Source organism: Thunnus albacares, chromosome 22, assembly GCF_914725855.1.
Source record: "Thunnus albacares chromosome 22, fThuAlb1.1, whole genome shotgun sequence".
NCBI classification, from domain to species: domain Eukaryota; kingdom Metazoa; phylum Chordata; class Actinopteri; order Scombriformes; family Scombridae; genus Thunnus; species Thunnus albacares.
This window is the reverse complement of record NC_058127.1, coordinates 20,927,457-20,946,615: the sequence shown is the minus strand read 5'-3', so window position 1 is coordinate 20,946,615 and position 19,159 is coordinate 20,927,457. Positions and strand designations below refer to the sequence as shown.

Genomic DNA, 19,159 nt, shown 5'->3' with positions numbered 1-19,159 from the left:
TTAGTACCTCTCTTCTTCCTCTCAGTCGGCGGGTCAGCTTGTCTGGCTCGCTGCTAGTGATTCATTTATTGCCGTCGTGTATCTCCATTACACTGCAGCAAAGCGGGCTGCCTGCGAGGGTACAAAACCGTGTGATAAAACTCGTCGCACAGGGTTGGATTGGGTTTAGGGGAGGATGTTGCATTAGCCGAGAGGATGAAAGTAATTCACTATATTTTTCTGAAGGGCTGAAAGAGTTGAGTGCGGTTGAGCAGGTGATTTACTGAGGCGTTCAGGTGCAGATCAAATTACATTCTGTTTTGAGCAGGCATTGCTGTACTGTTTACATGCATATTGTGCTAAAAATGATCATTCTTCTTTCATATATGCAGGTGCTTCCATGATGAAGTGAAGTCTAACAATCAAACAGACTCAACATCAACGTTGCTCTACATACTGTAATGTGTGAGCCTGCTGGATGAGGCTGTTGGACACAGACCAACGCACACATCAGGACAGGAGTCAGAGGTTTAAAGGGATAGTTTGGATTTTTTAAAGTTTGGTTGTATGATGTACTTATCTATGGTCAGTGTATTACCTACAGTAGAAGGAGGTCGGCACACTCCCGGTTTGGAGAAGCAGACAGAAGTGCCAGCATGGACGCCGAGCAATATACTGCTGTGGACGGGGACAGCAGCAAAATGTATTTTAGCCACCTAAAAAAATGCATCGGTTATAGTTATATAGTGTAAGCTATATTTAGAATATCTTCAGTGCTTTACCTTGCCGTCAGATGGCCCTTTCCTTTGGCACTACATTTTCTCAACTGTAGAATTTCAATATTCCTGCACATGCCGTGCACTGTATTACGCCGCAGCAGCACTTTCTGACCCAAACAGCTGATCTGTAGCGTAGTGTGAGGCATCTCTAAAAAATCTGAACTATCCCTTTAAAGAAATATATCAAAAGAATTTCTGTGATATTTTACTGTGCATATTGCTTACTAAATATACATATATAAACATAATTTAAATATATAGCAAATGCAGGTGCCAGGAAATGCAAAAAAAAATAGGTAAACTGAAGCTCCTTTTTATACCCTTTCTAACATAGCTACTAGTGGTCAAAACTCATGCCTTTAACTAGCATGGGTTTCTCTCATATATCAGTCATAAAACACATCTTTATTAAGTCTAAGTAAAGTAGGTGCACTCTTTATTTTAGGTCAAGCTTACAGTAAGTGATCAAAGCAGCAAATGTGCTGTACTAGTCAGTAACACTAATCAGTAGCTAACTGAATTAGATGTCATACATGAAATTTAAACCAAATATCAAAGCAATATAGTATACAGCCTTTAAGATTATACTGAATACCAGTTTTCTGGATCTAAAATTACAACAATTTTCTTTTCCATCAACCACTCTACAGTCCGATTTTAAGGTCAGTGGCTGCATGCTCTTGCCTTTCTGAAGGACACTCAAGGACACTTCAGAAGAGCAGCAGCTTCCCAACAGGGTGGCTTAACTTGAGCTTACTTAACATCATCTTACAAAATCCTCAGAAGGCTCTTTAGTGGACAACTCGATTGCTGTATAAGGACTAGTATGCAAACGATCTGGCAACCAACTTGTGAACCAACATGTAAGGGTATAATGACTATCGTCAGGCCGATCATTATCGCCATGCAACAGGGAGGCGAAACGAGACTAATTGCTTCCTTCTCAGGTCTCCAGAGATGTACTGTGTACATAAATAATGGCTTCTAGAGGGGTAGAGAGGAGATGGGTGAAGAGACGGGGGAGGCATGAAGGCAGGTTTTCAATAAGGTGATCAGCTTTCCCATGTTGCCTAGCTCTCTCATTTTCCCTCTCTTTGGTTTAATTGGAGGAAAGGTGAGGTGAGCAGGAGGCGGTGGTGGAGGGAATCCTCAGCCATTTTGTCTATCTAATTGCTGCGGGTGTGGGAGTAAGGTTTTTGTAATTACAGTTAAGTCAAAGCCCCTTTAGGCTGCAGGGGGATTGAGAGCAGTGCGGCTGAGAAACGTTGAAATGGAAAGGATATTAAACACTTCAATTTAAAAGGGAAAAAACGCTTTGCAGTTATGTCGAAAATTGCCCAGCAGCCACATCTGGTGCAACATGGAAGTGGACTAAAGAATCAGATTTACACAAAAATAGCTTATAAAAATAAAAAAAGGTTAGAATAAACATAATACGATTGCTCAAGTAAAAGTAAGTACATTAATAAGTCCCTAGTTTCTACTCCAAAAGACTACTGTAGCTTGAGAAGAGCCGGGTGAGTTGACCTGAACATGTTTATCCAGCCAACATAGGGAACAATAACAGCTTGGCTACAGTTTGAAACCAAGATAGAAGAGCCTTGATTTTCTCTAAAGGCTACTTGCACCAAAACAACTCTCGTTGTGCAATGAAAACCCTAAACCTTTGAGCAAAGTCAACCTTTCCACAAAAATCCAGGTAGCTAATTTCACCTCTAATGTGTGCACTAGCTGTTGGCTAAAACATGTTGCTATTTTAAGAGCATTTTGGCATTAAGAGTATATCTCAAAACTTAAAGGTGTCTACATTCAGGTTGTTTTTGTCCATAGCATAGGTTGACAAGTCTGTCATGCTATCACACTCAGCCGTGGTTGTTGCTGCGTCCCACCTGAACAATTAGCCAAGCTAGCATACAAGCATCAAACTCAAGATCTAAACTCCAGAATATTTCTTCAGAAACCTTCAGCTGGCATCACAGACAATATTTTTTATGTTTTTCTAAGGCAGTGGCAAAATGTTAGCTTCTATTAGATAACTACTAGGCTACTTATATATTGACAACAACCAACTAACTAAATGCTGTGGTTATCGACTGTAACATGATAGTAATATATAAACACAAAATTAATGTTCCCTGTCAAATAAAGCTCATATTTAAAGAAAATCTACAGTTTATTGCAAATTGGGTTTTGTTTTTGTAGCTCTGGTTATCAAGTCTATCAGTTATGATAACTTTGTACTCATCAAGTTCATTGCTGAGCTCTGGGAACATGGCAACATCGCTAAAAAAGAAGTATGACGAGGCAAAAAAACATGAGCAGTCAAATGATGAGAGGGGTTGTAAAAAAAACCTAGGGTAGTCAATTTTTTTTTGTAATCAAAGAGAAACTGTAAAATTGTTCATCCATCACAATTTACAAACGACGTCCTGGATCAACTTTGCCCTACTGTACTTGCAGTTGTTGTGAACACTCAGTTTTCCTGTGCCATGAGGGATTTTCACTACAATTACAGGTGCGCTCACCTTCAGTTTACCTTCAAAGCTAATTTGCTTAATTGTTGGCTTGTTTCTTAACTGCTCTGAGTTTTTTTTGGTCCCTGCTTTCCGAGAACTCAGAAATGTACTTGCTTGTGTACAATATTATCATAACCCAACCAATAACCACAAAATAAAGCCAAGTTCTTATAAAGTGTAGTTTTCCTTTAACAATGTCTCCATCCTATCTGTTGTATTTAGTTAAATAGCAGAATGTCACTGATGTAATTGCCCTGCATCTAGATTTATACATATAGTTGTCCACATACTGTAGAAGAAGACAAGCCAGCTTCTTGTTTGGCTGAAGTTCTACTGCAAGTCAGCCAGTGAAGAAATACAACCACCTACATACACATGCAGGCTGCACTCACTGTCTCGTTTTCTACAACCATTATTGTACGCTGGGAAAATAATGAAATAAATAGGAAATAAATACGTGAATGTATATCATATGCATATGGGTAGGTTTCCAAGATACATTTATCATTTCCAATGTTTGTTTATTCACTCAACACTGTCAGGGAATTGGACACGACGACTCTGGCAGTGTTCTGCAGGTGATGAAAAGTACCTCTGGTTTTGGATCGATTACAATACCGCAGCAAAAAAAAGCCTGTTCGGATGTATAAATTCAGACAAACATTGTGTGAGTCCACAAAGTCATTGTCAGTGGACAACCTCCAGGCTGTACATCATGTTGACATTACAGATTACAGTCTGGGCGCTGTAGCTTCAAGCTCCCAGAAAGCAGCGCTCCAGCGTCCGAGGCTATAAGAACAACCTGTGAGTACCCTTAAATTGAATGCCAGTCCCTTTTAAAATCGGCATCCACTGAAGGAAACGTAATTTTCGGCGTTACAGCCGTTTCCCCAGCAAGTATACATGACTTTTTGAGTCTTATATGTTCACCTGTGAACAGAAGGCATTTTACTCCAAGGGGAGATAAAGGTTCATTTTCAAACACCATACTTAAATGAGCACATTCAAGGAAGCCGCTGCATATATAACAGAGTAGAAAAGCAGCACGAGTTCTGCCTCATCTCTGCACGTGCCACGAGTCCGCTAACATACTGCAGTTAGGATCAATCTCTCTCCATGGAGGGGAGAATAACTTCACAGCAGCAAACTCTCTTTCTTTCTTTACTGCCCATCGTTTCCCCAAGTGACTCCCTGCACGCAACCCTCTGTCCCAACGCTTCACTTGCTGAACTTAACACATGCTCAAATGTAAACTGTGATCCCCCGCACACGTACTTAAACTTCCTATGTCACATCCTTCTCTGACATAAGCGCTCCCCAGCTCCCTGACTGACATTAATCTAACATTTATACTTCCGCTGAAAGCTTCACATAACACAGTACGACCCTCGGGGTGGGTGGGTGTGTATGTGTGTATTTGTGAGATGGTTAATATTTGAAGATGCTGGGTCTAAGGCTTGAGTGTTCACTTTACCTTGACATGTAGCAGGAGGAGACGTTCTCTATATGTATTATTTCCAGTCTTCATTTTCTGTCCATTCTGTCTACATACAACCTATAAATCTGTTAGTTATGCTGATTTTCGGTATGAAGTGTGTGATTATTTCAACTATTTCAAATATCTCAAAAATATTAAATAATAGTTTCAACTTAATACCTGTGCCATTTTGACTATGTGACATTTTCAAACAATCCAAACAGAAATGAGCCAGAAATCATTTCCATGCAAGCGATATGATGTCGGCTAATGTTTTGGCAGAAAGCTTGGCATCTAACCTAGGGCTGTGCTATAAATCATTATCCGAGCCTCTCTGTCCTTTGTTTTGGGAGCCGCACCATCCGTGCATGCATGTTAGTGCATGTGAGTCCCTCTGTGTCCTCCATGTGTCACATACTTTCTCAAATTACAGCAAAACAGTTCACTAAAATCTGTTTATGAAAACATTTGAGGTGAGAAATAGGCAATGCAGTAAGAGAATCTTGATCCACATTTGATCAGCACTGCCTAGTTTGACAGTCTGATCTGAGTTTTGTGAGCTTTCTTTTTTTTTTCCAACTTTATTGAGTGAACACCACGCGTTTGTTTTGGTCTGAGATGTTGGTGCTATAGTGCGACATCTGGTGGCTGAATGTCACTAGAGGCAAGTTTCCATTCTCTGAAGAAGTTCAAGTTGAAAACTCTGGAAAAAGCTAGTAAGTAAACCTTGAGTTTAGAATCTTTTATCACCGATGATATGATACCGATGTGCTCCCAAGATCAGAAACGCTCCAGTCAATTTGTCAATATGTGATTTTGCATATCACGTTTGCAATATATTTCAATATCAGAAAAATGTTCCTTAATGATCAAATCTCACTATAAGCTTCTATAAGTCAGCGGAGCGTTGAGTCATTCCTGTGAAACGTCTTTATTACTGTTACGTTGGCACATGTATTGAAGTTTATTTTTATATTTAGTGTTTGCAACTTCTTGGATTAAAGTTAATCCTTTCATTTAAACATGACTATATGCTAAGCGATTAATACATAAAGCATTTATGTGTGAGCATGTCTGCTGTGAATAAGCGGAAGTGTGTGTTGGTGTTGGTGTGTGTGTGTGTGCGCGCGCGTTGACTAATGCAGAGATACTGTCATTGAGGGTACAAGGGCATCGCTAAAAGCCCTCTTTATGCAAATGGAGCGGAGATGACAGTGTGTATGTGTCACAGGCAGGACATATCTCATAATGATAATTTATCTCAGCCGGCAGATACGCCTGATATAGAATATGAGAGACACACAGAAAGTGACTATGCCTCCCCATCTCTGTCTCCTCTCTCCCTCACACACATACATGCGCGATTACACATGATCCCCCCCCTCTCTCTCTTACTCCCTCTCTTTTACATGGAGTGCTCATTAACAAATTTATTAATGGCCTCTTAATTATGTCTGCTTATCTTCTTCTAAAGCACCGGCGCTGCCCCCAGACTCCAATCTCAGCTTAGCTACACACACACACACACATTACCGTATGTACATATTTACATAAAATCCTTTCTCACACACTACTTATATATGTGTGTCTCCTACCCAGCACTGAAATCGTCTTCTTCATTACACACACACTCATTGAATTACTGTATTTTTCAGACTAAATTATCTGATGGAGGTTCCTATGAGAGTCATGAATCGACTTCAGCCGCTATTCATTCTTTCCTTTGACTCTTTATCTTTCCCTCCTCCTCCTCCTCCTCACCCCCCCTCCCCCCCTTTCTTGATATAATTGAGCGCTGCTGGTAGCTCCATCCTTCCCAGGCCAATCTTTATCTTTTCCTTCCTTCTCTCCTTCTCTCTCTATCAGTACATCTCTCCCCGCCGCTCCTGACCCTCTTACCTCCCTCCTTGCTTCCGCCCACCTACCTCTTCTCCTCTTTATCCTTCTATCTCACCTATCGCGCCATCTCTTCCTCGTCATTTTGGAGCTGCTTTTAGTTCTTGCTTCCTCTTCCCTATCTGTCCATCTCTCTCTCTGGCTCTCTGAGATATCTGTGTGCCTACTCCTTCCTTACCTTCTTCCCTTCACGCCTCCCTTTCTTCCTTCTATCTGTCTCCTCAGCTCCTGCAGAGCTGTGTTAGTGAGTCTTTGTAGCTTTTTAAACGAATCGAGGAATGTGATAAAGAAATTAAGACCTTATAAACTAACTATGTAAAAGTGGTTTTCTTTTTCCTCTATGCTGTGCAATGCTGCCAAAAATATCAGTCTTAAAATTTAAACTTGAATTGACTTGAATTTATTGCAAATTTAAACTTAATTATGATCCTCAAAGTTTTCAAAAAGTTATATTGCATTTTGGATACTATTTATGAACAGTATAGCCATTCAATGTATTTACATTGAAATTACCTTCCTGATTGTATGTATGGAGTAGTTTTCATAGTTTCAACAGCATTACTGTTTATAATTTGATTTCATTTATGTATTCAAAACCAGACAACGGTCATTTTTGACATTTTTTCCTCAATAGATCAGTGCTAAATATCGCAGGGATTAATAGAACTAGTAGCAGCACCACTCCAACTCTTCAGCAAGGTAACCAACTCATTTTACTGTCACTGCTGTTTATTAACACAACATGGGCCTGTTTGTCTGTGCTGCAAACAGACAGACCAGATGCTCTTCTGTTATGTTTCTGAAAAAGTAGCTGCTCAATCATAAACTCCCGCTTTGAAGCCTCAAGTTTGGCATTTTGGCTGTCGCCATCTTGGACTTTTGGAGCCAGAAGTGATGAGAAGTGACCATATTTGGAAGAGAGGGTGGAGCTGAACCTACCGCTAGCTGCTAGCTTGGTTAGCACGGTGCATTTTCAGTCTATGGTTAACCGTGATAATGCTAATGCTAATGCTAATTTTCGCTAGCGAAAAACGGGCTTATAACCATTAAAACAAAATGTACTTACCGGAAAAACTGAACATCCGACTCTTTAGAGGGTCTTTTAGTACCAAACACCGAGGAAGACTTTTTAGGCGACCAAAATGTTATAATTAACTTTCATGAACTGAAAACACACTGAAATAGTGACGGCTACGTCTCTACTGTAAATCCGGGGTTACTTCCATAGATGTGTCTGAAAAGTGAAGCCAATGCGGAAGTGCCTTAAAAGGGCACTTTTTCTAATGGCCAGCAGGGGGCGACTCCACTGGCTGCAAAAAGAAGTCCGATTGTATGGAAGTCTATGAGAAAATGACCCAACTTCTCACTTGATTTATTGTCTCAGTAAACAGTTTCCTAATGAATTTATGGTCTCACTTGCTAGTATCAAGTCTTCTTCAATGTATCATGATGTTCATTTAGTAAATTATGGCCCCATTTAGAGTAAAATAGATGATAAAGTAGCGTATGCTTTAGGGCGTGGCTACATTGTGACGTGCAACTAGTACTCCGACCTTTTCAACAGTATGTGCACAGCACAGTACGGTAGGTTGAAACGGGCATGTGAGTATTGGAACCAAATCTTCAGACACACTCTGCTGCTGAGTGTGCTTTTATATCTCCAAATCCAAATGGAGATGTCCTGATATCACAGCTCTGTAAAGTTACAACTCTCTAAAACTCTCTGGCTCAACCAAACATGACAAAAAGTCAATACTCTCCACAGGCTCCCACTTTGTAAGAGACACCTGCAAAATCCAGACATGGCAAGCCTGAACCAAAATACACTTTGATGAAATACTCCAGTTCATGTTCACTTAAGTGATGCTCAAAACGACATCTCAAAAGTGTTAACATGTTCAAACATATGCAAGATCCCTCAGCCTTCTCATCACATTAATGTAAGATGATTAAAAACACAATCCAGCATGATATAATATCATTTACAGATACTCACATCTCTCGCTTCTCTAGACCTCCTGACTTCCACTTATTTCTTTCTTCATCTCTTCGTCATCCTCCTCCTTCCTCTTAGTTACCTCTAGCTAGAGGTCAGACTTTCAGTCTTTCCTTGTCTGCTCTAATCACACCATCTCCCAATTCACTTTTAGTCCCAGAGAGAGAGAGAGAGAGGTGGGGGTGGATGCTTGACTACAAACATTTCTTTTGCTGCTTGTTTGATAATGTGTGATTAAATATAAATGTATTAATTGTCACTTAAATCAAAATTGTATCTTTTGGCTGCAAAAACATTTTTTTAGCAGAAACAATTGTAGCAGAAAGAAACATCCCACTTTGCATGAGAGAGTCCCATCTGTGCACCATGGTTATACACAGCTATGTACTCTGTTATTGGGATATAGCATCACATCACACAGCATTCAGATGTTGTTCAAGTGTTAATCCATCATGCATATAGTATACTACAGATTCCTTACAGATAAATGTATAGTAAACAACTAAAAGATCAGTTAACATGATAGAAAAAATAAGGATAGAATGTATGTCCATGCAATTTTACAACATGCTGCTTCACAACAACCATGGAGACTGAAAACTAAGTATTTTAATTCACCATCAGCCTCTTCATTTAGTCACAGGTCATAAACCTGCTCCTACACAGGCTCTGATGCGCTAAAGACGGCTGCTCATTTTTGAAATCCACCAAAAAATACAAATTCTCCTGACAATATTAACAAGACTACTAGTCTACAAGCATGCCAGGGTCTCTGTAAGGCTGGAGTTACAGGCACGGTGGTGCTTTGGGCTAAATACTAATGTCAGTATGCTAACATGCTCATAATGACAACGATAACATGCTAATGTTTAGCAGGTATAATGTTATTGACGGTCACCATGTTTTAACATGGGGATGAAAATGTCATTAGTTTTGCAGTTATTTGGTCATAAACCAAAGTACTGGACAAATTTAAATTTTGACCTGATGATAGATCACCAGAGTTGCCATCACCATGGCCTTGGAGCCATGAATGTCTGGCTAAGTTATCTCAGTCATCTAAGTTATTTCAGTCTGGACTAAAGTGGTGGACCAACACACCATTAGCTTGGCTAAAAATCACACAAGTATTAAACGTGATTCTTTAGTCATTGAGAAGCTTCATATGTGCACATTAGGACCATTAAGTATGCCTTTAAAGTTGCTGTGAAGCACAGAACCCAAATATAAAAGTATATATTTACCCTTATGTACCATCAACATGGTGTTACTGGACCTACAAAGAGTATTAGACTGATATAATACATTTTATCCAGGGTTGAATTATGATGTTTCCATTTTCTTATTTACTGGATTACATTGACTGAATTCCAGACTAAATAATCATTTTAAAAAATAGAATGGAAATCACAATATATGATGTAGAGACAAATGGTTAAGGACACCTTCAAGAAAACAAAATGAACTTGCAATCGGACCAATGGACACAAGCAATAGATTAAACAGAACTCTCTCTGTCTCTGTCAGTGCCAGGGTGCTAAGATGGCGTCCCGCCACAGAGTCCATGTTCCTGGGAGCGAGCAGCTGAGGCTTTGGCAGAGGCCGACCGCTGCTTGATGTGGGCAGGCAGAGTTTAGCTAAGGGACTCCAGCTGGAGCATGAGGTGAGTGGTGAACTTACAAGGGAATCACACAAATCAAACACTTTAGCATGTATGAGTGTGTGATGGACCTGCCTAATTGTGATTCAGCTGTCTGAATCCAGCTTGTTCTCTGTCACATTCAATTTCAGCTACTAAGCAGCTCTACGTTTGTGTCATCTCATCTTTATCAGCCCACTTCCATCATCTAGTGAACACTTTTGTGTTATCCTTTATGGTATCATTTGTACATTTCACTCAAATATGCTGCATTGTATGTACATTTAAATACTAATCTAAGTGTCTTAAGGTTCAAATCTGATCTGTTGAGATTGTACGCCTTGATTTAAGAGTGTGACATGAATTTGTGATGAAAAATGACATGAATAAGTTATATCGTCTGGTTTCATTATAAGGATTTAATGCTTCTCCGCTCCATCTCAGCATGTCCTTAAGTAGATTACATGAAACACACTGAACATGAATACATATGTTAATATATCCATTTACGCATTGAACATGAATTAAAGGAGAGAGCGAGAGATGCTCTGTAGATATGAGTCATCACCGTAGACAGCATCATGGCTTTGAATCTGTCTTGTGACCTTTGCTGAATGTAAGCGCCCGACCGCCGCTCTGTGCCATCACTTACCACTTCAAAACGTCTAATAAAGCTGAAATGGTTTAAAAATAATGATGATAAATATCTGTGAATGGCTGTCCTTCATGGCCCAACGGCCTTAAGGGGCTTACAACGTCTCAACTTGCAAAGATTTCAGGCAGTATCGCCCTCTCTCCCTGCCTCTGTCCTGCCCTTTGGCTGCCCAGTGTTGCTGTGATTCACATTATCCACCATGAAACCGTATGCTTCCTAATTGGACCTAAATAGATGAAAATGATTTTAACTGATTCCCCACCAACCTACAAGACTTTCATCTTGAGGATAAGTGGGATTTAGCGTGACTTCCCACTCTCTCTCAACATCTGTCAACAGCTGGGCATCAAGAAGCAAGTTCATCCTCACAATTTACTGTAAGATGAAATCGCAAAGATCTTAAATTTATAACTACAAGTCACAGATTACCTGTTTGTCTTATTTATTTATTGGGACCATGTACAGTGTTAAACATAAATGTTACCATTTGATGTACTGTACCAGAATTAGCTTATAGCTAATTTTTAGCTCACAATTTAAACATATAACAGCACAATAACAAACAGTACAAAGCAAAAAACACACAGGACACATAATACAAAATACAAAGCCACACACAATAGCACATCACATACACCCACAACGTCAACTGGAAATTAATAATGTAAGTTGGTCACATTAAAATCAAGATTATTTGCATTCATGAGAAGACCATGAGATAAAATGTAATAAACACTTAAAGTTACAATCGTTAAACTGCACTAATCAATATTTTTATGTCAACAATGATTACGTGAAAAATATCGCTTTTGTGATGAACCAAGAGAGAATTATCACCAACCTCAGCGACTTTACTGTTTTGATTTACTCTCGCGGCTCTCATCACGTCGTTTCCTGTTCTAAAAATCCACTGTACATAATTAGTGAATTGTTGATGAATGTAGCGCAGCATTTAGCAGCCAGATAAATCCACACATATCAGGTGGAGAGAAATATGACTCCAAATGAATGCTTACATTGCTCTTTTACTACTGGATGTTTAAATTGGCAGCTGTTTGCGATATCAACTTTATGAAATTAAAATATATGTCAGTGTTGCCAAAAACTCAATGATGATGTCTGATGACATTGTTGGCTGTCGTCTTTAGTTATCTTTATGAAAACATGACAAGATGAATCGTATGAGGTCAAAGTTTGTTTGGCTGCACTGTAAACAAATCATGGATCTATTATAAGATTTGATACCAGACTACAAGATGGCGTCCATGCATTCAAATTAATATTGTTCATCTAATGCATTAGCAAAAAAAGTTTTCTTGCTTCCTGGTTTGCTTCCGCGTTATGCAGCCCATCACACATGTACATAAGTGTTTCTCTCCTCGGCCCCGCTAGCTCGACCCATAGAGTGTATGTTGACATCACATATTATGAAAACAGGATTTTTGGGGCTATGAGAAACTTTAACAAAAAAGTCCTCATGGATTAAAAATTCAATACAAAGTCTAATAATTGATCGATGATTTTTTGCAGTTGGAGGTATCCTGTCAATAGTTTTACAGATGTCTCTTTTATAATGATGATCAATGGGGTAAAAAATGCTTTTGAGCTGCAGGGGATTAAGTTCCTCTTCTTTTGTTTTTAGGAAATATAATTTCACATTTTTTCCCAATTGCAATTATGGAACTTTATATTGATGTTAATGGTGTTATTATTTCATGATATCATCACCTTGAAACAGGTTCAATAGCACTGAAATATCAGCGTTCCATTTGTTCACTCGTTTAATAAGATTTCAAGACTTAATGGTAGACTTAATGAATGGCTAAGAGTGCTTTCTATCTCTGTCTGTTTCTATCTTATTCTCCCTCCCTCTCTGCAGAATTGAAATCTAATTGCATGATGGATAATTTAATGACAGAGGTAAAGCCCCAGTTTTAGGGAAAAGCTCTCCTCTCATCTGCACGCAAAATCTCTTACGAGAGCACAGCAGACATTTGGAGAGTACAAGTACATATGTGTGAGGCTGTGTGTGTGTGTGTGTGTGTGTGTGTGTGTGTGTGTGTGCAGGGGGCTGAGAAGGTTGCACTCTGGCTTGTCTCCAGCTTTACAGATTGATGGCACGTTAAAGTGAAGGACGCGTCACGCACCTGTACTTGTGTACCACAGGGAAACAACACACAGGTAGACAGGGTGCTGCAATCAGTAAGGTGGTGCCCTGCTAACACACACACACACACACACACACACAAGCACACACTTGGGAATTGACAGTGTATCTGACTTGTATATTGTATATTTTTCAAAGGGAGCAAACACAAGCCAAATCCTCACACAAAGAACAGAGGCATATGCTGTAGGTCCCGAGTCGACATCTACACATGTGCTTTTGAAAGCACACACCATGCCCAGAGGGGGTTGATACAGTATAGATCACAGCTCTGTGTGCACCCTGTCCTCTTTTATCATCGCTCTATAAATGTGTGTGTGTGTGTGTGTGTGTGCAGCAAGTGAGCAACTACAAATGTAAACTGCATGCCTGTCTGTGCGATTTCCCACATTTCTTTGCAAGACAATACAGCAGTGTTTGCATTTGTATACACAGACAGTATGCATGTACATTATGTGAATGCCTGGAATGTCGTATCTGTTCAATGGCTATACAGTAACATAATACAGTAGGTGATTTCTATATGGATGACACACTCGCCTCTGCTCGTCTATAAATGCACGCAAGTTACATTATTCAGTGTTATTCGTGTACTGATGCGGTAGCAGCACTTTAAGTACAGTAAACGCAGCACGCATGTTCAAGTGCTCCATGTGTCTTTAAGGAGGGAGGTGAACAGAGGAAAGACAGCAGAAGAAGAAGAAGAAATGGAAGAATGGTAAAGAGGTGATGACAAAGACAAGAGAGGGACTGAAACTGAAAATAAGCATATCAAGATAGATTAGTGTAAAAAGACGAGTTGGGACAACATGATTGGTGTAAACAGAGCTGACATCATGGTATTTCTCAGGAATGCTTGTCAAAATCTATTTCCTGGGGTAAATAGCTGCGAGATTCAAGGACTTTTGGCATGTTTATGGTTGGCGTTTCGTTTCTTTTTCCACCTCAAAGGTAGTATTCTTTAAGAAGAACTTGTCTACAAAAAGAAGTTATATTATAAAATATATTAAATAATATATAATCCAACGAATATTAAAGAGTATCACCTGAAAATGACAAGAAACGTTATGATTAATTATCTGTTCTGTTCTTAAAATAAAACTTCTTGGCAAGAAATCCTGAGAAAAGAGTGATATATTCCATTCTCAGAAACCTCAGTCCAGCTCCTAAGCTAATATCCAACTAAAATGTGAGGAACTTAAAGGAACAGTTCACCCAAATTAGAAAAAAAAAAAAAAATTGCTCACGTATCTAGCCGTGTGGATTGAGTTCCCAGGTTTTGAGATATTTGTCTCTAAGATTCATGCCTCCCAATAACTCAGTGTACACAGTTTTCATTGGAAAACTTGTGCCAAAGAAACAATCCCTATGAAGACTGGAGGTACCACTATTGTGTTCTTTCACTCAAATTTTTAAAGTTATAGTTGTTATTAGTTATTACTTTTATGACTTTTGAATCCCAACCAGCTTACATATAACAATGGACTAGTCAGCCATGATCAGTTTCTCTACAATAAGTGTATTTCAGTAACTAAACAAGGTCTGGTGGGTTTAGACTCATTAAATTTAACCGACCATTCAGTTTTACAGCTGCTAGTAGCTAATTACCTACAATTACTTTACATAGTATAGGCTTAGGAATTTGCATACTGCTGGAGACACACACAATGTTGAGTTTATGAAATTCAGTCAAATGGCTGCAATACTTTTTCTTCTCCATCACCTCTAAATTAGAAGTTAATTAGAGGTGATGGAGAATAAACATGAAAAAAATCCAATAAAAATATTTGCAGGGCACAGTAAGATGTTTCTTTTTTTAGTCACAGACAGAAAGACAGACAAATGTGTGCTGATCTGTTGGTCCGGAGCACCTGTCAGTAAATTCTACACCACCCTTGGGTGCCACAGCCTTTGTGATCAAAGTAAATTAGCACGTAATCAGATACAGACGCAAGCAGGAAAGCATGCACACACAGGCTTTTCCCATAAGGCCGGTTTATTCTCGCACATCACTCCACAGCGGGTTTGAAGTGTTTACAGTGATGTGTGTGTGTGTGTGTGAGAGAGTGAGGGGTGAACACACACACACAGAGAGAGAGAGAGAGAGAGAGAGAGAGAGAGGCGGATAAAAATGACATATGATTTAATGAGTTGTCTTTTGGACAGTGTCACTCCGGTCAGGGACGCTGTGGTTGAGCTGAGAGAGAGATCACACTGTCCATGCATGACCGGGAAGTGTGTGTGTGTGTGTGTGGTCCAGGTATTCCTCATGTTGTGGGGACGTAAATCTGTTTTCCACAGTGGTGTTGTGGGGACTTGCCTCCCTTATGGGGGCAAAAAGCAAGTTCCCTTAACATAAATCATTCATTCTAGAGTGAAGACTTGGTTTAAAGTTAAAGTAAGTTTAGGGTTATGTTAAAGTAGGGTTAGGATTAAGGTTAGGGTTAGGATTAGGGTTAGGCATGTGGTGGTTATGGTTAAGGTTAGGAAATGAGTAAGTCAATGTAATGTCCTCTGAAGTGATGGAAAGTGTGTGTGTGTGTGTGTTTGTGTGTGTATGTGTACCTGTTTAGTGCAGTTGTGGATGTCCCTGTGCCTTTGCGTGCCTCTATGTCTTGTCCTGGATGTAGCCAGAAGGCTTTCATGCTGTGTGTGACTCCCCCCGTTGTGTGTGTGTGTGTCTTGTATCCCTAAACTGTCATCTCGATGTGACACACGTCCCGCTCAGCTCTGCACACAAACCATGCGGCAAATTGATTGCATATAAAATGCTAATGCAGGCTTTACTGTCCTCAGCATGTTAATATTGCGTTTTAAACTATAAGCATTGATTAAAGGGACAGAACGCTGTTTCGGTGGGGTTTTGTGACATTGAGGAGGGTAAGGTTGAGCTGGTGGTGGGAGTCGAGAGGGGGACGCAAGATGCTGACTCGCCAGTCATTTGTTGCTCGGGCTCTAAAGACGTGGTGAATCCCAGCGGAATGGAAATCGTCTGATGCAAAATAAGATGTTGAGTGCTGGTGTAGATAAATGCGAACATATTTGCATGCATGCAGACATGCTTCATCGTGTGTGTGTGTGTGCGTGTGTGTGTGTGTGTGTTTGTATGTGCAGTACAATCTCAGCTGGAGGTCATCTGAAGAGCAAAGTTTCCGGAGCTGAAAACCTTCAGCCTCGTTCCGCTGCTCTCATTACACTTTGGTGTCCTCAGAGCCGCGTCGTGCCAAGAATGTGCCATATCCACTCCAAGCAGCTCACCTCATTCCTACCAGGGCACTGTAGCCTTCATAAACAGTACATGTGCTCATCAACACTCATGCACACAGTTCAGACACTTTTTTTGTGTGGAGTGCACACCAGCAAACTTCTAGCCAACACTGAAATATAACAGGAAACACACACACACACACACACACAGGCACGTGGACCAGAGATATTCTATTTTGTCTGATAATGATGATTGATGCCCGTCCAAAAAAAACACTCTGCAGCAAAACAAATCGTGGTCGGCTCCATAAATCAATTGGTTGGGAGGGGCGGCTCTGAAAGCCCACATTGATCATCACACAGACCAAATGTTAGCATCTCCAAATCATTTATTCCGGGCACCATTTCATACACAACATCTGCCGCACTGGCAGAGACAGAGGGCGGAACCTGTTACAAAACAACAGAGGCCGCCAGCTGCGGGTAATGTACGGTGTGGAGCACAAGGCAATATTTCCTCTTTGTGATACATGTAGATGGATGATGGGTGGTTATCTGTAACTAATGTGCAAAAGACGTGAGAGGGCATGCAGACTGCAAACCATCAAAGCACTATTTGATTTCACGTGTAACACAGATGATTTCTAGCGGGATATAAGCAAATGTTGAAGTCACCTCAAAGGGAGGAAGAACCTTTTCACAGGTGTTATGTGATGAAATGTAAACCTGTTATTTGTTACCTGTGGAAGGTACCAAACTCTCGACACTAAAGAGGCGGTCAAAGGGTCAGGTTGGGGACTGAGCAGAAGTGTGTGAGACATTTTAATGTGTAGTCTGGTGCACCTCCACAGCTATAATAATGTAAAAATCCTTTCATGAGCATCCTTTCGGAAACAACGATGTACTGATGCAATTTTAAATGCCCACTGGCTTGTAGCAAGTTAATTTACTGTGCTTTACTGTACAGCTGTTCATTTCTGCATCTTCACTGCGCTGTTTCAAAGGAAGGGTGCATCTGTTAAACTGCTATTGCATCCATATGTGTGTGTGTGTGTCAATGTGAATTTAAAAATGCTTCCATCCCTCTGAGCAGTGTGATTTCCATTGGGGACCGCAAAAGGTAAAACACACCTTGAAATTAGACATAAAAGCAATATCAATTGAATGACGTTTCAAAGTTCATTGCAATAAATATGTTTAAAATCTCTCCAGTCCAGTCACAGTACTCACACCAGTGAGCTTTGTGAGCAGAAGTGAGCGCTCTGTGGGCTTTTTTTTTTGCCCAAGATTTGGTCTCTCTAAGGCTTCACACAGGCTGAGAGATGGTGGTTGTGTTTTTTCAAGTTTGAAGATCTCCAGGCACTATTTGGAGCGGAGAAAGTGCTACCAACTCCTATAGATGATTATTAGGTAAAAGATAAAAGAGCCATGCTCTCAGACTCAATATTAATGGTAAGCATGCCACTAAACCTGTAAAAGACAGGTGGGAAACAAAGCTTAATATTGAGTTTCAGATAATGATTGGCAAAACACACCGTACATCCACAAATTCACAGACATGGAAGGAATTCTCCTCAAAAATCTTGATTTGTTTCTTTATTACACCAAAGATGAAAAGTCAGCAGTAACATAGACATCAGGAGAGAGTGATACATCAGCTGCAAAATATATACTGTAGCTCTGCAATTTGGTATTTGGTAAAAAAAAAAAAAAATGCTGTTAATAGGAAGTGAAAAGGCTGTTATGGAAAACTGGGGGAAGGTAATGCCCCTGACAAAGGATCATTGGCTAATAATTGCTGAAAAAATCTTCTTAATGGAAAAACTGACTGAAGAAAAATGGGAAAAGACATTGTACAAGACATGAAATAGCAACATGGGAAGAAATCTGCAAATATGCATGAATAATGGAGAAGACATATAGATGTGGATGACCTTCCCAAACAGTGTTTGTTTTTTGTATCATTAACGTAATTGTGCAGTGTTGCAAATGCTCTGTAAGTATCAGGACTATCAGTGAGACCAAATATGATTGTAAGTAGTGTTAGTGCATTAATAATACAGAAATTTACAGCGTATTTCTAAAGTTTTTCTCAGACTATTAAGGGAAACGTACAAACCAATTTCATAATAATGTCTTATTTGCTAGATTGATGTTAATATCTATAAATAACATTCACATAGACTTCACTGTGTTCTCCTCGTGCCCTCGATCCTTCCACAGAAACATAAAGATGCATCATGTACACGCCCAGAAAGAAGGGGAACAATAGTAAACAAACAAACTCTAAAATGGAACGATTAGCGCTCCATACATTAGACGTGCATCACACTCGCTCCTGATCCATTAACAATAGAGCAGCAGTTACGTAACGTGGCAGCACAATACCTACAGTATCTCTGCCATTGTAGCATCCACTGACTAACTGACTGGCCAAAAGACAAGATGATTAGACACTGTGGGGAAATACAGCGGCTGAAGAGAGACAGGCAGCGGAGACTAGGGGAGACACTAGGAGAGAGAGAGAGAGACAGTTATAAGAAAGCCAGATGTCCTTGAGAAGATAAGTATGTGTGCGTGTGTGTGAGAGAGAGAGAGAAAGGGAGAAAGAGAGGAGAGGAGAAAGCGAGTCAGAGGATGGAGTGAGAGGAAGGAGGAGAGAGGGGAGAGAAAGAGAGAGAGAGAGAAATATAGTCCTCTCTTGGTGTGGCCCGTCCAGAGTGTCCGGTCTATGAGGCAGTAAATCGCCCCAGCTCAATGTGTGCTCTCCAAACGCTGCCGCACATTATTGATAAATCAGTGTGTGTTAATGAGAGGAGCTGATGTGTCCTGATGAATCACGGCACAA

At 40.1% G+C, this 19,159-nt stretch overlaps 1 protein-coding gene across 2 annotated transcripts in view; it reads right to left on the bottom strand.

The window, feature by feature from the left end:
• fgf11a (fibroblast growth factor 11a) overlaps positions 1 to 19,159 on the bottom strand; it is a 91,627-nt gene that overhangs the window by 66,312 nt on the left and 6,156 nt on the right. Inside the window, exon 1 of one of the 2 annotated variants that reach the window (XM_044340606.1) lies at positions 7,714 to 7,748. The exons of the other annotated variant lie outside the window; for it this stretch is intronic. Coding sequence (XP_044196541.1) covers positions 7,714 to 7,729 — 16 coding nt within the window. The 5' untranslated portion in view covers positions 7,730 to 7,748. Of the gene's footprint in view, positions 1 to 7,713; positions 7,749 to 19,159 lie in introns of those variants that run through there. 2 annotated transcript variants of the gene reach the window in all.